The 17642-nt window shown below is 32.8% G+C and overlaps 1 protein-coding gene across 1 annotated transcript in view; it reads left to right on the top strand.

Annotated features, from left to right (window-relative positions):
- Positions 1-115: 115 nt before the first annotated feature.
- The window catches only part of LOC100184419 (reelin), a 38449-nt gene continuing 20922 nt past the window's right edge, over positions 116-17642 (top strand). Inside the window, exons 1-31 of the mRNA XM_026834633.1 lie at positions 116-1028; positions 1145-1234; positions 2109-2220; positions 2537-2625; positions 2689-2752; positions 3506-3657; positions 4150-4243; positions 4475-4712; positions 5129-5256; positions 5871-6016; positions 6204-6313; positions 6729-6931; positions 7425-7553; positions 8017-8199; positions 8556-8667; positions 9018-9136; positions 9397-9558; positions 10073-10279; positions 10724-10937; positions 11271-11383; positions 11735-11875; positions 12594-12786; positions 13173-13287; positions 13625-13785; positions 14266-14403; positions 14682-14834; positions 15125-15405; positions 15895-16061; positions 16449-16659; positions 16882-17011; positions 17507-17621. Coding sequence (XP_026690434.1) covers positions 782-1028; positions 1145-1234; positions 2109-2220; positions 2537-2625; positions 2689-2752; positions 3506-3657; positions 4150-4243; positions 4475-4712; positions 5129-5256; positions 5871-6016; positions 6204-6313; positions 6729-6931; positions 7425-7553; positions 8017-8199; positions 8556-8667; positions 9018-9136; positions 9397-9558; positions 10073-10279; positions 10724-10937; positions 11271-11383; positions 11735-11875; positions 12594-12786; positions 13173-13287; positions 13625-13785; positions 14266-14403; positions 14682-14834; positions 15125-15405; positions 15895-16061; positions 16449-16659; positions 16882-17011; positions 17507-17621 — 4717 coding nt within the window. The 5' untranslated portion in view covers positions 116-781. The remainder of the gene's footprint in view (positions 1029-1144; positions 1235-2108; positions 2221-2536; positions 2626-2688; positions 2753-3505; positions 3658-4149; positions 4244-4474; positions 4713-5128; positions 5257-5870; positions 6017-6203; positions 6314-6728; positions 6932-7424; positions 7554-8016; positions 8200-8555; positions 8668-9017; positions 9137-9396; positions 9559-10072; positions 10280-10723; positions 10938-11270; positions 11384-11734; positions 11876-12593; positions 12787-13172; positions 13288-13624; positions 13786-14265; positions 14404-14681; positions 14835-15124; positions 15406-15894; positions 16062-16448; positions 16660-16881; positions 17012-17506; positions 17622-17642) is intronic.

Genomic DNA, 17642 nt, shown 5'->3' with positions numbered 1-17642 from the left:
TAGTCCGTTATACGAGTGTCCGATTTGCAAGCGGATATCCATATTAAGTTTAATTGGACAGATCGAGGAGGACGTCTAGTAGATCCACATCAATTGCGGACTGTTAGAACATCTAGATTCTCGATAGTGTTTTCGCAGAGCGTGCTGTAAAGACGAATTTAACGAAATTCGTTGTAGTGTTGGTCCAATGAAAACTGAACAACATCGGTATAATTAAAACGACAATCAAATTAAGCATTTGGCAAAGCATATGCAGGTCAATTGAAAGAAACCGGAATTTAAGATTTGCAATTAACCTAATCAGCGCTGGCGTGCTTCGGAAGTGGAGGAAATCGGTTACTTTCTTTACGTCTGGTGTTGTTCGACCACAGTTTAGCGTGTCACGTTCGTAAGTAGTAAAGTTGTAGTAATATATTGGATATTACACTGTTTTATTACGTGACGTACACGGTATAGCATTATATATTGTTAACAACGCAGAATTGCATTGTTGTTGCGTATTTCTTGCAGTAATGCTGGCTTGCTGGTCCACAATGTGGAAGTAGGTATGATTGTAGAATAAAAAAGAGTCAGGTGTATTTTAACCAGACTAGTCTGCAATACAGATTTCTTATTTTGTTTTAAAATTCAAAATAGAGTCATTTTTTAAGAACCGAGTCAGGTTTTTATTTTTCATTAAAACGATTTTATGTATCTCAGTTATTATACAGGTTTTAAAATCGGCGGTTAATTTTTATTTTTGTAAGAGTTAAATAAGCGATAATCGTATTCATAAACACACATGCCTTACCCGAGAGTGCCCGCCGGTTGCAATCACAGGAAAAAATGGCCAAATATTGGAATTATATTGACGTCAATATTTCTCTCCATTCGTGTGGCAAGAGCTTCGAACTACGCGAGCATGATTACCCAATTTTATCCTTGTAATGTTGCCAACGGTCTAGATCTAAATGTAACGACGTCAAGCGAAGTTTCTTTATACATCAGCAACAACCCCACAACTTACACACCAGACAAGACGTATTTAGGTAGGCTTACATGAAATTCAATAAACACACACTGCAATTAATAAAGTACCTAAAATAAACCATATGTACAAATTATACCTACACAACTCTTTATTAATTTTTGCGTTTTCACGAAGGTTCACTGAGAAGTCAACATTCATTTAATTACGTTGTCATCACGGCCGTTGTTTCATCCAGCAGCTCCCCAGAATCAGATTCTCAGCATTGTAAGTTACATTTGTTAGCCATTTTGCTGTTTTTTTTTTACAAAAGTCATGTAATACAAAAATGGCATATAGCCCTATAAATAGATGGGCACGTAAATTAGAATATAAAGAAAATATTTCGAAACTACATTTTACAACTCGAAACCCTGCATGGCTTTAAACATTTTACTGACGAAACTTTTTTTTATAATATAAAAGTTAATATAAGTTTTCTGTTAGAATAACGTTTAATGTATGCCACAATATTTATCATCTGATCTAGATTTGAGCATCTTCATATTAAAAAATTATGTTTATATTTTAGTTTTTCGTTGGTATGCCTCTTTAAGTGTCCCAATTCCCCCCATCCTACGATATATTTACTTTAAATTTTGTTTTTAGTCAAGGGAAGTAAGGTATTGAATTCACTAGTTACGAACTAAGATGTGCAAAAATAAATATATAGTAGGGTGGGGGAAGATGGGACACTTTGTCAGACGCGACTTTTAATTTTTTACGTATACCCCCCATTAAATGATAATCAAAAAAATAATATTACAAAAAATATTTGACAGTATTTCAACAACTTAATAAAGCGCGCCTAAGCCAATGAATAGGGGAATGATAACACTAATTCGTGGTGTCACATAAAAACCATCATGTGTTTTGAATTTGAAAATATTAGGCATTATGTGCTTAAGTGTCCAATCCTCCCCAATCTATTATAACTAGGAACAAGAATAACTGTTCGATGAATAAAGATCCACACATAACTCCATTAACGTTTCCAGTTTCATGATGTTCGCTTAACAATTAAACATCCTCTCTATTTTATGTTCCGTTATATTTTCAACTAAAAGGAAGTTAAGAAAAAATACTGAAATTTGTGTTTCAGCTACATCAAGTCGCTGCATGCTTCTACACCAAGGAATCTCAATGCAAGCTATGAACACGACTACTTTTTATTGGGTAGCTCCACCTTCTGGAACTGGGTGCATAACCGTTATGTAAGTAACATTTGCGGATGTATGGGCGGCGTTTGAAATAAAGCACATCTTTGGTCTAGTAAAGAATATTCATCTTATGAAACATTTGTTGACACAATTGTGGTATTTAATTGCAAGTAGCACTATTGTATGTGTTCTGAGATCAATGACTCAAAATATTAGATTTCTATTGACACCAAAGAACACTCCACCTTTCTTTGGCGACACAAAGTACAAAAATACCCCACTGGAATTTCCCCTATGTTGAGAATGGAAGCAATTCTGTGTTAACAGTCTTTCCGCAAACTCATCTGTGTTTTTTGTTATCTATTATTAGCGTGAAAGCGTCCACTCCACAAGAAATCGTCCTTAACGATATTCCTGTTTTGCGGTTATGTGAAGATGGAATAAGTAACGAAGAAGAAAGTAAGTCTGTTATGTTCAACACTTGCTTAAAAGTATTGGCTTAACCAAAGATATTTTATTTAGCGGCCGTTTCAACTTCATTTATATTTCGTGAAAATTTCAATTTGGGATCTCTTTCGAATAACTGGTAAGCAGAAATAATAAGTTAACGTCACAAACTGTTTTTATCACTATTACCTGTGACATAATAAACCTATAGGGCTACCATAAATCATCGCTGTATGAGAGGCCAGGTCTTATATAAAGAATTATATTCATCTACTTATGTTTGACACAAGGTTTAAAACACATGTTATACACAAGAAGGAATGTGTTTAATAATGTATGTGCAACCTGGATATATTATTTGTGTAATGTGTAATCCAGCGCCAAACAATGTGGTTAGCGCGCCTACCTGTAACCCCGAGGTAATGGGTTCAAGGCTCGTCGCTGCTACCGTTGTGAGCATATGTGTCCTTGGGCAAGACACTTAACGGCAATTGCTCCAACCCAGTGATCACTGATGGGTTGTCCAAATTGTTTGCCACACAAAAAAAAAATAAAAAAATCTACAAAAAACAACATACTTGGGAACTCGTAAGTTGGCCTGAGGTGTATGAACAGCCATGTTATAACGACTGTCGTTTTCCGGCTACACAAGCATAAAGTTAGTTACATTCATTCATTCAATACCCAGAAGATACAAGTTTAGAAGTTTGATGCAAAGACCATTGTATTGTGTGGGTGTCCTTTTGTAAAACGTTCAACAGCAAAATGGAAATTTTAACAAGTCGCTTAAGTTATTTACATAAAAAAAAAACAGAAAAAATCAAACACGTATAAAACTGTATACGGCTGTCACTCAAGGATAAATAAGTAATAAATGTTTACGTTTTAACAGGAACACTGAACGTGCAGTTGACGTTACATTCAGCAACACATGTGGTGTTATATCAGATAATCCATCTGCTTTGTTTTGTAACAGTCATTCTAACACACTTGTTACTAAGCCATTGAATTTAACATCTGCTTCAACTCTAGAGTTCGCAGTGGGTGAGTAACTAAGATTTATTATTTAATTGCTGATTCAACCATATGATATATCTAATTTGGAAAAGCTGATCTTCTGTTTTATAATGATGTAGATTGTATTATAAATTATTGATTCATTTGCAATGCCATGAGATGCTGACAGGTGTATGACATGTCCATTCATGGGAACTTTTGTTTTTATTAAAATATTAGTTAATAGATCTATACCATCGATATTTACCTATTAAACCTTAATGTTTTGGTCTCATAATGTTTTTGCTGTTAAACCTTAATGTTTTGGTGTCATATACTTATATATTTATTTCGAATCTTTTAGTTTAAACTACTGAAACCAAATTGATTTATGTCTGGTTATTTTTTACATTTAAAGTTTAAAACCATACTACAAATAGCTAGGTATATTTTAACAAGTTTTATTTAATAATAATTATCATTCAGTTTGTAAAAGCTTTAGTATTGCAGTAAATTAACATTTTATTCGCATTTGTCAAGGAAGTGGAACATGTTCTCCAACAACGAACCAAATTATTGTATCATACAAAACACAATCCACTTCATCAAGATGGACAACTCTATACGTTGTTCCGTAAGTTACAAAACAATTCTGGAATAAATTGATACTATGTAAATCTTATTTCCTTTATTTGACATAAATAGACGTTAAGTAAAACAAACATGGATTGTATTAACTATCTACTTCTATAATTTTGTTAATGTGTGACCTTTTTTCACATGTAAGCGGGTGCTTTAATTTATGTCTTATCCATTAATTTACGAGTGCATTAATTTATATTCAGTTATAAATCTAATCCAACAGATCAGTTGAATCAAGTGGTCATGGTGTTGTACATGTGGCGATGATACCTACAGATGCAGAGCAGCCAAATGTAGAAATACAATTTTCAGAAGAAGTCACTTTTACAACTGATGAAAGTTGTTGGTGGTTGGATGATGTTGCGATCCTCAGTGAGCTGAATCGACCACAATATGTTCAAGATGACATGGATCCGGCTAATGACGATAACTGGTTGTTTTTACCTGGTGCAGACATCACTGTAAGCAAATTAAACTAAATGCTGCTTTTCACCCACAGCTACTGGGGCGCCTTGCATGAAATATTTTTTTATTGTCTATTATCTGAGTTAACATATAGTTCCAGAAAATGTGGTCTAAAAAATCCAATCCTGATTATAATGTTACATTTTTTTAGTTGCAGTTCTATTGATAAACACCTGTTTTAAAAAGTACAATATGTGGGGCTATGTTGACCTTTACAAATGAACTTGCCAGTAGGTGTAAGTTGTAAAATAATAGCTTTATAAACCACTGTTATAAAACCTTAAAATTTACTTTAAGTTTAGAAAAAAAGCTGGAAAGGAAATTATATATTCCCTTAACTCCCAGAATCTCTTTAACTAAGGATAATTATTTAAGTACAACTCCATATAAACAACCAACCATTATGATTTAGTCGAGATGTGGTCACAGTAACTCCATGATGTTTCCTGAACATGACTCCCCAACATCAGCAACAACAACAGATGTTGATTTATCTCACGGAGCCAACAAAGGGACTCCCATCATAAACATGATCCGAAGGTGATTCTTCATGCATTGATTTTAACCTCCAGCTATCACGGCACAATATTAAGACTTGTCTGGCACCATAGCACAGTTGGTTAGCGCGCATGCCTCTAACTCTGAGGTAATGGTTCCAAGGCACGCCATTGCTACCATTGTGAGCATATGTGTTCTTGGGCAAGATACTAAATGGCAGTTGTTCCAAGCCAGTAGTCACTAATGGTTTGTCTAAGTTGTCAGCCATACAATATATAAAAACATCCACTCAGAAAGTGACACATGTGCTAACTCGTAAGTATAAAATAGAACACTCATGTTATAATGATTGTCATTTTCTAGCAACGCAAAAATAAAGCAAGGTACTTTTATTCATTGTATAAAAGAAAAAGAAATTTGTGGTGAGGGCAGAGTTGGTTTTTAGCCCAAACCCACTAAAACACAGAAAGCACAACATATGTTAAAGTTAGTTGTGAGACACTTTAAACCATGATTGCAATAAAATTATATATTAATTCATCATTGTTGAAGCTACGACCTTATAAACGTATCTCAATGTATTAGAAATTTCCTAAACACCCCCCAATCATCTGTTATATATAACCACTTAAAACAATGGAAATTGTTCCTTACAGAGGTGGAACTATTATTAAGGGAGCTTGTGGTCACAACCCTAATGAGATGGTTCGTGTGTTTAATGGACCTGGTTCACGTAGTTACTGCACCAACACTGACGTTGATCTTACCTCAAAAGTTGCTGCAACTTTTTATCTCACTATAGGTATGTGTTTCGCTGCAGTTGGCTACAAGGCATAATAAAGCAATCTGTAATAGCTTGATGTCTCATTGGGTATGTGAAATATAATACTTGTGGTATAACTTTTAATGTTGCCCTGCCAATCGAAGATAAATAATTGACATTCATTCATTCTTACTTTATATTGAAATATAAATAAAGTATAATATAGGAGGAAGCAACTGCTCACGAAGTTCTTCTCATTCCATGGATATCCAATATTTCTTTGTACAAAATGATGTAAGACACAACGTGAAACGTTTCCACTATGATGCATACCAGGTCAGTGGTTTATTTATAGCATAAAGCATATAGTATTATTTAAGCAGTGATAAAAAGTTATGGTTAAGCTTTCATAAAGTAGTTGTGATACAAAACTGAAAGCTCTTCCGCAAATTTACTTTTTGTCAAAATGTTGCGACGTTTCATTCAGGTCAACTTTATTAGAGAAACAGGCCAACAAAACATTTCAAGGAGAGCAAAAATTTATGAAATGCCCGACAGGAATTATTCATGCAGTTTTAATATATATCTACCACTTTTTTTTATTGAACACTTTAACATAATTTCAACAAATTTAGAATTTTAATGATTGCGTGAGCATTATGCGTTTAAAACTTTCCATGATTAGACACATTCTAGATAAAAATATTTTGCTAAAAATCACAGAAAACCAAATAAAACGGTATTTATTCAGAACTGTCGAAAAGTTGTTGTCCCGATTCCTCGTCGTGCTCGAACTCCAGGAACAAATATTTGTTTCAGTCAAGAGGATCACGGTGGGAGGGATGTCAATGTGTGGGGGGTGGACTCATTTACACTCGTTGATAAACAGATTGATAATCATTACTTCATGCAGTTCTCTATTAACTTAGCTTGTGGTCATGCTCATACATCAAGGTATGGTGTTTAACGGTAATGCCTTGTTTTGTAAAAAAGAAAATGCATTTGATGTCTAAATGCATAAATTACACTGATGTCTTGCAAGATCAGTTTTGTATGTAAAAGTTTTGCATCCATGTTTCTTATAATTTTGACAGTTTTGGGGATTGAAATTGCCATTTAGTATAGGGTGCATTAGTTGCAAATAGATGCAAACAAAAAGTTTTTTTTGCAAGGGTAGGTGATTTTGTACATTGTTTATTTATAGTCTGTCCATTTTGACCTGAAACTTTACTTTTATTGGTCTTTTTTATTTTTTTATAAAACTTTAAAACACCATTAATATTGTTTTGTTTACCAAGTTATAAAACAAATGTAACAGCTCACTTGTTATAAGTAAAGTCTAAAATATATATATTTTATTTAAAAATAAAAACTTTAAAGCATATTTTATGGTTTGAGTAGTCAGTGTTTCTATGATTCTGGTGTTTACAATGTATCGTATTTACAGTGTTGAAGTCCAGTACTCTACAGACCATGGACGTACCTGGCTTTTGCTACAAAATGAATGCTTGCCTGGTTCTTGTCCTGGTCATTTTTGGTGGCAGAACACTGTGTATGATAGTGATGCATATTCAAGGTATTTGTTCCTACTATTCAATGTGATATTCTATTTCAAAATCCTTTTATATTATTCTTTTAAACAAATTACTTTGTATATGTAATTAGGAAAAGCTTGTCCAAATTTCTTTTTTTTAACTTTACAAAAATTAAGTCAAACTAACAGTGTACCAATTTATAATTTGGCTGGATTCTCTGTGAGTTATGGACTGGTGATGTTGGGTATTGGCAAAATATCAATCAATTTGGCGCCACTGTAGTTGGGTTTTCTTTTCTGCCTTTTACTTTATTACTTTTTTAAACTTCACTTTGTATACTCTGTAATGATGGAACAAGAATCATTTAACAGTATAAGTGCTAGATCATGGCCACATTTAAGTTACATATCATATTTATAGTTTGAACTACTAAATGTATAGAACAGTTATGGCTATAGTGCAAAATAAACCAATTATAAACCAAGACAAATGAAATATTAATAGCTGGAGAAGAGTTACAATCCCACTTCCTGAATCCGCATTGACTACTGCTACGAGGTTTCGATGGTTGGAACAAAGATCGAATGTGACATCACAATGGGCGATTGATGATGTTTATGTCGGATCTGATCGAACTTGTCCTTTATTATGCAGTAACAATGGCTTTTGTACTTTGAATGGATGCAGGTAAAGAATATAAACCTTGATTAATAAAATATCATCGTTTAAAACTTTATTTTCAACTTTTTTTCCTCCAAATTTTTAGCAGTCAGTATTAAGTGAAATTGTAAGGAGGAGTAACTAATATTATTTGTCCTTGTGTGAAGGGGCATTGACAGTCTTAACTTGTTTTTTTTTTATAAACTTTAATCTCGCTTAAGAGTTATCATGTATTCAATTTATTTGGTAATGGTATTTTTATTTTGGGCCCTGTACACAATGGTGGAAGCGATCAGCCTCGAACCTGGTTCATGTTGTTTATATCCAGGCACTTTAACCTCTGTGCTACTAAGTTGTAATATTTCAATATTTTCTTTATTCAGATGCGATGAAGGATATACAGGTCATGCTTGTAGAATCCCTTTACGAAGGTTACCTCAATTCTTATCGGAAAACTTCAATTTGGGAATTTGGAATCATACTTTATTTGAACCAGTATGTTGTGTTAAAAATATTTGTTTAAAATATGATTTGCGCAAACGCCTACAACTATAATAGTAGCAAACATGATTAAAAGAATGTATCTTGCTTTATCCTTGTGTGGCTGGAAAACAACATTTGTTACAGTTTACATAAAGCAATGGTTCTATGCACTTACTGCCCGCACATGGATATTATCTGTGTGTTAATGTAGCACCCAGAGCATTTAGTTAAATATTTGACATCTATTGTTTAAAAAAAGTAAAGCAAAAATAGTGTTACTTCTGATTATGAAAACCTTATGCTGTAAAACTGGTCTGCTTTCCAAAATATAATGGTTTAATGTTTGAATGTTTATTTTAAAGGCTGATGGAGGTGAGGTTGGATTTCACTGTGGAATCATCAGCTCTGGAAAAGCTCTTGTGTTTGATGGCGAAGGAAAGAGAATGCTGATGACAAAACCTCTTAACACAACTAGTCTAAAGTAAGAAACATGACGTTTTGCACAATAACTGTCCCATTTTTAGTTTTTTCCTGTTACCACGTTGTTGGCAAATATTTCTATGTTAATAGTTTTTTTTTTTTTTTTTTTTTTCCAAAAAGGGGGGGGGAAAAAATTTTATTTTTGGTAAGGGGGCCCCCTTTCAGGGGGAAAAAAAAAAAAAAACCCCCAAAATAATATGTCATTACTGTTACTATTCTTGCATAAACTTTATATTGTTAACAACTTCTTATATAAACCAGATACATGCAATTCACCATACTTCTTGGTCGGTATTCAACCACTGGAACTTGTCAACCACCAAGTAGAGAAGGGGAAGGAATCGTTCTTCAATATTCTGTGGATGGTGGTGTTTTGTGGAAGCTGTTGGAACATATTTCACCCCAAAACATTGGAAGACGGAGGTAAAATGTTTTGTGAGATAGCACAACATATAGTCCGGCGCCGTGGTATAGTGGTTAGCGCGTCTGCCTGTAACCCAGAGGTAATGGGTTCAAGGCTCGACGCTGCCATCGTTGTGGGCGTATGTGTCCTTGGGCAAGACACTTAACGGCAATTGCTCCAACCCAGTGGTCACTAAAGGGTTGTCTAAATTATCAGCCATACAATCTGCAACTTAAGTATGTCTAGGTCTGATTTATTGATCAACATATATGTCTGCTCAGAAAATACAGAAAATAAAGCATTTATGTTATAAAAGTCGATTGTCATTATATTGTATCGCCAATATAACTTATTTGCCCTTCTGTACAGGGTCAACTCAGACTTATAAAATGTGTGAACAACTAACCTGTTAATGACCTTTAGGTTGGAGCAATTACTGTTAAATGTCTTGCCCTAATAAACTTACGTACTTTAACAATAACACTCACGGGTAGATATGTAATATTTTAAATTAAAAATTGATTGTATGAACAGAATCGTCAGCATCACTTTACCAGAAGATGCGAGGAACCACGGTGTGCAGTTTATGTGGTTGCAATCAGAGCAACCATCCAACACTGCAGTGTGGGCACTTGATGATATTCTCATCACATCCACTTTGTTTCGAACAGCCTACAGTACATCAGTCAATTTTCACATGGGCAAAATTCGTAACTTCTGTGGGAGAGAACGTGTTTTAGTGTAAGTTATTTTTTCATTCATTTCAAGAAACATATGTTACTGGATACTTCTTTTTACTTGTCTGGCAAAAAAGGTCAGAATTATAACCATGGTGTCTAATTAAGTATTATATATAGTGACTTTATACATACCATGCTCACTTTTGAGGTACCAACTACAATTATGTATCTTTGTGAGTTATTTTTTGTCTAAAACAAGCCATTGGTGACCATTAGGTTAGTGTGATTGGGTGTATTCTGCATGCATATAAAAGCCTGCAATGCTAACAGCATTTAGTTTAAAATTATGTCCTATGGTCGCATGGGCACTGTAACCACTATGTTATGGTACCATTCAATACAAACTTGAATCAAAATTATACTGTGTAATTAAACAGCAATTAAATCTCTGACAAGTATGATAAATGATGCCACTGTTTTGTATCGAATGTTTCTTAATCCACAGATTTCCAAAGTTAGAAGAACCGCATGATGGTGAAATACGTTTTGCTGAAACACAAACTTTTCAAATCAGCCAAGGTTACATTTTACAAGCAGAGTTGGTCATGGGGTGTGGGTCTAATGTTTCCAGGAAAGCAAATGAGATAGATGATGATACGACTCACTTGGAACTTCAATATTCAACAAATCATGGAAGAACTTGGAACAGACTTGCTCAAGTTTGTTATTTTTATGTTTGTTTAAACGGCAAATGGAATTTGGTTCTGTTATATTTTACTTGCTTAATCGTATGAAAATTCAAAATTTAAGTTGGGCTTGGTGTTAGCTTCTGTTACCCTTTTGTACAAAAATATATAAATTTTACTAGGTATAACTGTAGGTAACAATACTTTCGCAAAATATATAGTTTATTCAATCCTCATATAAACCATAAACAATTTACTGCCACACTAAACAGTTTATTTGACTTATCCATGTATTTTGCAACTTTAGGCAAAATTTAAGAGTTTTCCGAAATTACTTTATTTTAAAACTTTGTTGTTTTCATACAGCTGTGTACACCTGGTGGAAAGTGTGGTCCTTATTTTCACCAAAACTCTGTACTATATGCAAGCGAATATAGAAAGTGGGTGAGGACAATTGGCCCATTACCACAACACACATGGTAAGTTGCTATAGAAAAATTAAAAATATATTTGATAATTGACTCCATCAGTGCATTTAACTCTTGTTCAACAACTTATATTGTCATTTTCTTTCTATGTTGCTAAAACCAGTACAGGAAATTCGTTTTAGTAGCGTTTTACTATTTTTTCCTAACAGTCAGTATTGCATAAATAAACATACAAAAGCCAAAATTTAAAAAATGCTGTGATTTCTCTGTTTATATTATGTTTGCTGGGTGTTGATGTTTTTAAAAATAAAAAGTGCGTAAAATTGCCAAAAAATTTTAAATAAATTTTTGGGAGGTTTACAGAGAAAAAAATAGCTTAATTTTTATTTAAATTTAATCCAGGTCAAATTCAACACGAATTCGTATTTTGCAATCTGACATGTTAAACAACAATAAAGAATGGGCGGTGGATAATGTTTATATGGGTCCAGGGTGTCCAAACTTCTGCCATAATCATGGTCTGTGTCGTAATGGTCAATGCATGTAAGTTATGTTTTTATTTATTCTGGTTATGTGTTATTTTATTAGGTATAGTATTACTTGCTATTAAGCTTGTAGAACCGGTGCCATGGCAAAGTGATTAGCACGACTGCCTCTAACCCAGAAGTAATGGGTTCAAGGCTCGTCGCTGCTGTCATTCTGGGCTTATGTGACCTTGGCCAAGACACTTAACAGCAATTGCTCCAACCCAGTGGTCACTAATGGGTTGTCCAAATTATCAGCCATACATAAAACAAATGGAAAAATCCCAAAAAAATCACCCACAAAATAACATAACTTGTAAGCTGGCATGAGATGTATGAAACAGAACACCTATGTTTTAATGACTGTCATTTTCCGGCCACGCGAAGATGAAGTAAGTTACATTTACATCCATTCCTGTGGCAAATGTATAACAATCATTAGGTCATTTAAATATTTTTTTTTATAATATTTGATAAACAGAATAAAAACATTTTATTTATATTATTTGTTGCTGATATAAAAAGCATCTTTCTTGTGCAACTAAAGCTAAAACTATGTAAAATGCATGTCAACCTGAAGCTGTTTGTAGTATGTATATGGTGCACCACCTACTTGGGTTTCTGCTCTTAGGTTTCTAAAACTAAAAATGGTAATATTTTATTCTTTCCCATATTATACCCAGTGCTACACTTGCATGATTTATTGTCTATTTGTACTTTTTATTCTTTTTTCATAGTTGTGATCCAGGGTTTTCAGGAATGACGTGTTTACCAAATAATCCACTTCCTGACTTTGTTGAAACCTCGTTTGGCAACACTGGAAGTTTGGAAGGTTGGAAACAGGTTGGAGCTCGTGTTGTTGGCTTGTACAGCAATGTATCAAATGTTTGTGGGCCAATGGTATCAGCTGGGTTCTTACATTTATTTGGGGTAGGAGAAAACATTTTACATAGCATAACTTTTTATAGGCCACATATGCAGTTACAAAGATTACAGATTTGTTTAAGAAGAATATTAATGTAGTAAAAATAAACAAAACTAATTAGTTCAGTAATTAAACTATGCAAAAGGAAAACACTTTTTTTGTAAATAAAATAGTATTACAATTTTTAAACTATCCATGTATATTGTTTTTTTTGTAAAGAAATAAAATTAGTTTTGTTTTTATGGATTTGTTTAAATTTAAACAGAAAATTTAATTGATCATTACAATAAAAAACTGTTCAGTGTAAAAATTTCATTCGGTTTTACAGAGTTCATATTACACTACACAAACCAAAACAGATTTTTCATTTTTTTCTTTCTTATGTTACTAGCCAACCTTAAGGAAACTTGAGTCACCAGATTTAAATGTTCAATCTGGTGGGCAGATCCAGTTTTATCTTCAAATAGGAGGTGGCAATTGTAATTATACATTATCTCGAACGAATGGTAACTATGATATATTATGCTTGATTTACTGATATACCTTTTTTTCTATTAAATTAATGAAAAATATAATTTTTTAACCAACACAATTAACATCTTATACATTTATGCTGAATGACTAAAAAATAAAACACTAAACGACCGGGTAAAATAAAAAAAATAAAATAATTTTAAGGTTTTATTAAGATTAACAATATATAAATACTTATTAATTTATTAAACAATACATCAAGTGTTCTAATATATAAAAGCAAGTAAAGATACATCTTTGCTTGTAGGCCTATGTACCATTTTTACTATATTTTAACAAAAAAGCTGTAACAGATATATTTCATACCAGGTGTAATTCTTCAATATTCAACTAATGGTGGAGCAACCTGGAAGTTTATTCAGGAATTTTATTACAGTAGTTACCCTACACCAACTTATATCAATATTCCTATACCTACAACAGCAAGAACACATCATACAAGGTTTAGGTGGTGGCAACCTGAAAATAAGGTGATCAGTAATAATATGTATCGTATGTATGTGAGTATTAATAGACATATTTGTTGGGTATGAAAGCGAGCCTATGTTTTACAGCGAGATTAGTTTTATAAACACAACATGTATGTTGGTATGAAGTGACTAAATACACTTGACAATAGGCATGGTTGTATGACAATTGCCCCAACCCAGTGGTGTATTATGATTTGTCTAAATTGTTATTTAAAAAATAACAAAAAAATACTTACTTACAAAGTAACATTTGTGAATCTTGTTTTAACTTGTAGGCGGGCACGAGGTGTATGAAGCAGAACAGCTTGTTATAACCGTGTTATAACGTCTGTCAGTACCCCACTACCTCGGGGTATAAGAGTAACACTCATTCATTAAAAATTGTATGTAAAAGTCTACCCTCCCCAATGTATATCTATCTTGCATATACTTGTTTTATTTGACAAAGTTTTTGACCATACATTCATTTGTTGATTGTAGGGCAAAGGTGAAGACACGTGGTCGCTTGATGATATTTTTATTGGTGAAAGAATGCTGAATGATGATGCTAGATTGGATGAGTCAGCAGATTTTCAACAACCTCATGATAACCTTCAACTGCATGAAGTTCAACTAAAGGTTTGGATTAAATCAGATTTTCATTTTGTTATATGTGCTTTATTATTAGTAAAAAATATTTTTAAGAATAAAATCGTTTTTTTTGTTAAGTTTGTATAATATTTTTTCAAACTTTTACTAACAGTTTAGTTATAAGTGACTTTAATAGAGTTCATTTGTTTGGTTTAATTTTGTATTGTCATTTACTCTAGTTTTCTTGTTTCAAGTGTTTTTGGTTTTGTTAAACACAATGGTGTAACTGCTACGTACTGATCAATATTTTATGTAATAATTGGCAGGAAAATATTTTCACAACTTTTTCAAACATTGGAAATTGGGTTGATTTTTGTTCTCCTCGTAACGGGTCATTTGTTTTCAATAAATTGAAAGGAGATCGATTTGCAATGACCAAGGATATCTTCTTGAAAGCTGGTGATGTCATTCAATTTCAGGTTAGCAGAAAATAATTACAGACTCAATAAACATAAGGCGTATACAATCATAAACTAGTATGATAGTTTATTTTGTTCATGAACGAGCACGAAAATGTTTTAACTAGAAAAAAGATCTTAAAACTTTCTCAGCAAATATTTATTTTTGTTATTGCATTTCAACACAAAACTTGTATTCTTTCTTTTGCTCTGATAAAGTCAACCTGAATATAAGTTTAGTTACAAAATAAATTTGCAGATAAGATGTTTTGGATTCATGTTATGTCTGGTAACAATATTTTACATAATAGATCAACATTGGTTGCTCCAAGAATTTTTCATTTGAGAATCCAGTTCGACTTGAGTATAGTCATGATGGTGGACACACGTGGGATTATGTTCGTCACTCATGTTATCCTAATGGACGATCGCTAACAGAAGAAGATTTATCTTCTCATAGTCCAGAAGATTCTACATCTCATCTATGCACGGGAGCTTCACGTGAGCTGCGTGAATCAAGTCAATATCACGCTGGTGATTATGATGAGTGGAAAACTGTTGTGATACCTGTGCTTCCCATGATTGCTGAAGCGTAAGTTGTGTTTTGAAAAAATTGAATGTTTTTATATCTATTGTTGATAAAATGTAGATATGCAGAAAACAGAGATTATCAATTGAAAAGCGTGCATAATGTGCGTAATTTGCCTAACAAATTTTTTGAATCTTATTTCAACAGAAATTTTGGCAAATTATACTCACAAACAAAGCTATCTACTAAAACCTTTTGTCCTGTCCGGTCAATTGTCACTAAATCTTTTCATTAAAGCAACTTATACATTTCTACTACATAATTGTGAATAAACCAAAAAATGTGTAACTGTTTAACAGCAATAATCATGAACACATTATCTTTAAAAATATTTCTAATTATTGCTATACATTTTGAACTTTAATTTAGTTCGCAGGTTAAATCTTTCAGTACATCTCTATCAATTCCCCATTAGTTGTTTTGCTTGTCTATTTATTCTTTAATAAATCTTTCTTTTTCGTTTATTTTTTCTATATTTTTCTTTGCATTCAGACCATCTCGATTCCGCTGGACTCAACGCATTGAAAATGAACCACTGGACTGGGCAATCCATAATGTTTACATCGGACCAAATTGTGTGAAACATTGCAGTGGACATGGTGTTTGTACTTATAATAGTTCCAACCAACCACAATGTATCTGTGATTCTGGATATGAAAGTAAGTTATGTAGATGATGATGTTATTTTAACGTTTAATAAAAAATGTTTTAAGGATTGACATTGTTTAGAATATTTTTGTACAAAATTATTATTAAATATCAGAAAAAAAGATGGCACATTCTTTTATAGTAATTTTCAAACTGTTAGTACCATACTATAAATTATTCTATTTAACACAATGATTTGCCGATAGCAAATAACTCTCTACTATAACCAGGCATGATTGAAATAAATCTTTTAAAGCAATTTCCTGTTTGGTACTGTTTTTTTATTGTTAGATTCAAGTTAACTTCAGAGTAAAAACAGATTTATCCTCAAACAGAACAAAAAAATCTAACTAGCTGTATTTCTTGAAAACGCTGGCAGTATCTAACATTTATATCAGGTGACAGTTTTGGATCTTGTTCACCTTTAAGAAACAGTCTGGATGGATTTTCTGTTAATTTTAATGAACTTTCCACTGATTACTTTCATTACATGCGTGGTGGTAAGCTTGGGAATGGCTGTGGAAACATAAAAAGTGGAAAGTCGATTTACTTTGGTGGAGAAGGAACAAGATTGTTACAAACCAATCCAATAAACACAACTAATATCAGGTAGAGGTAACAATTTATATAATCATGCAAACAACTTTTCCACCAACCATAGTTTTAAAATCGTTCGAGGTATTGGCACATAGAATAGGACCATCTTTTTCTTAGATTATACAGGTTCATGATACAAAACAACCATGTTATAACAACTGTTGTTACCCTCAGGCATGGGTAAAAAGGTTACAGTCATTTATTAAATTCAAGCCATTTTCGATTTTTTTTCAGACTTGTCCAATTTTATCTAAAACTTGGAAATTCGTTAAATGATGAAGAATGTTTGGCTCCAACTATTCGTGATGAAGGAATTCTTTTCCAATATTCGAATGATAATGGGATTACATGGAAGTTAATTAAGGTAAATATAATGAAACTGAGGCTCATATTTTTTAGATCGCTTAATGTTAAGAGCTCTTGTGACATCACACATCATTGCTCCCATGTAGTCACTAATAAGTAAAATATCATTTAAATTATCAGCCATAAAAAAACAGCAATCAACAACTAAGTTGCTAAACTCATTTACAAAATGGGGCACCTATGTTATAATGACCAGCATTACCACGCAAACATAAAAAATGTTGACCATTCAATTCATTTTACTAAATAACATATATTTTAAGGCAACCCAACAATTTTAAAGTTGCTGTCATTACTAGATAGAATGAGGAATTCTGTCAGGGATTTAATTTGATTTTATATCAGCCCTTTTCAGATCAATGTTATGCCTGTAAAAATCCATATCTGTTAAAAATTACTTCAGATGTTGATACCAATCTATCTGCCTAAAAGGAGTTGTTTAAAAAGGTTTATTTATTGAATATAACTATTAACTTGACATTGATTATACAAGGAGCTTTACTTTGATGCATACCAAGAAAGTCCAACATTGATCAAGCTGCAGATTCCTCTCAGAGCAAAAACAGAATCAACAATATTTCGATGGTGGCAACCATTACCAACAAATGGTGAATTGATTTTACTATTAG

The sequence above is a fragment of the Ciona intestinalis genome, chromosome 5 (genome assembly GCF_000224145.3).
Source record: "Ciona intestinalis chromosome 5, KH, whole genome shotgun sequence".
Lineage (NCBI taxonomy): Eukaryota > Metazoa > Chordata > Ascidiacea > Phlebobranchia > Cionidae > Ciona > Ciona intestinalis.
This window is presented reverse-complemented; position numbering and strand designations above follow the sequence as displayed.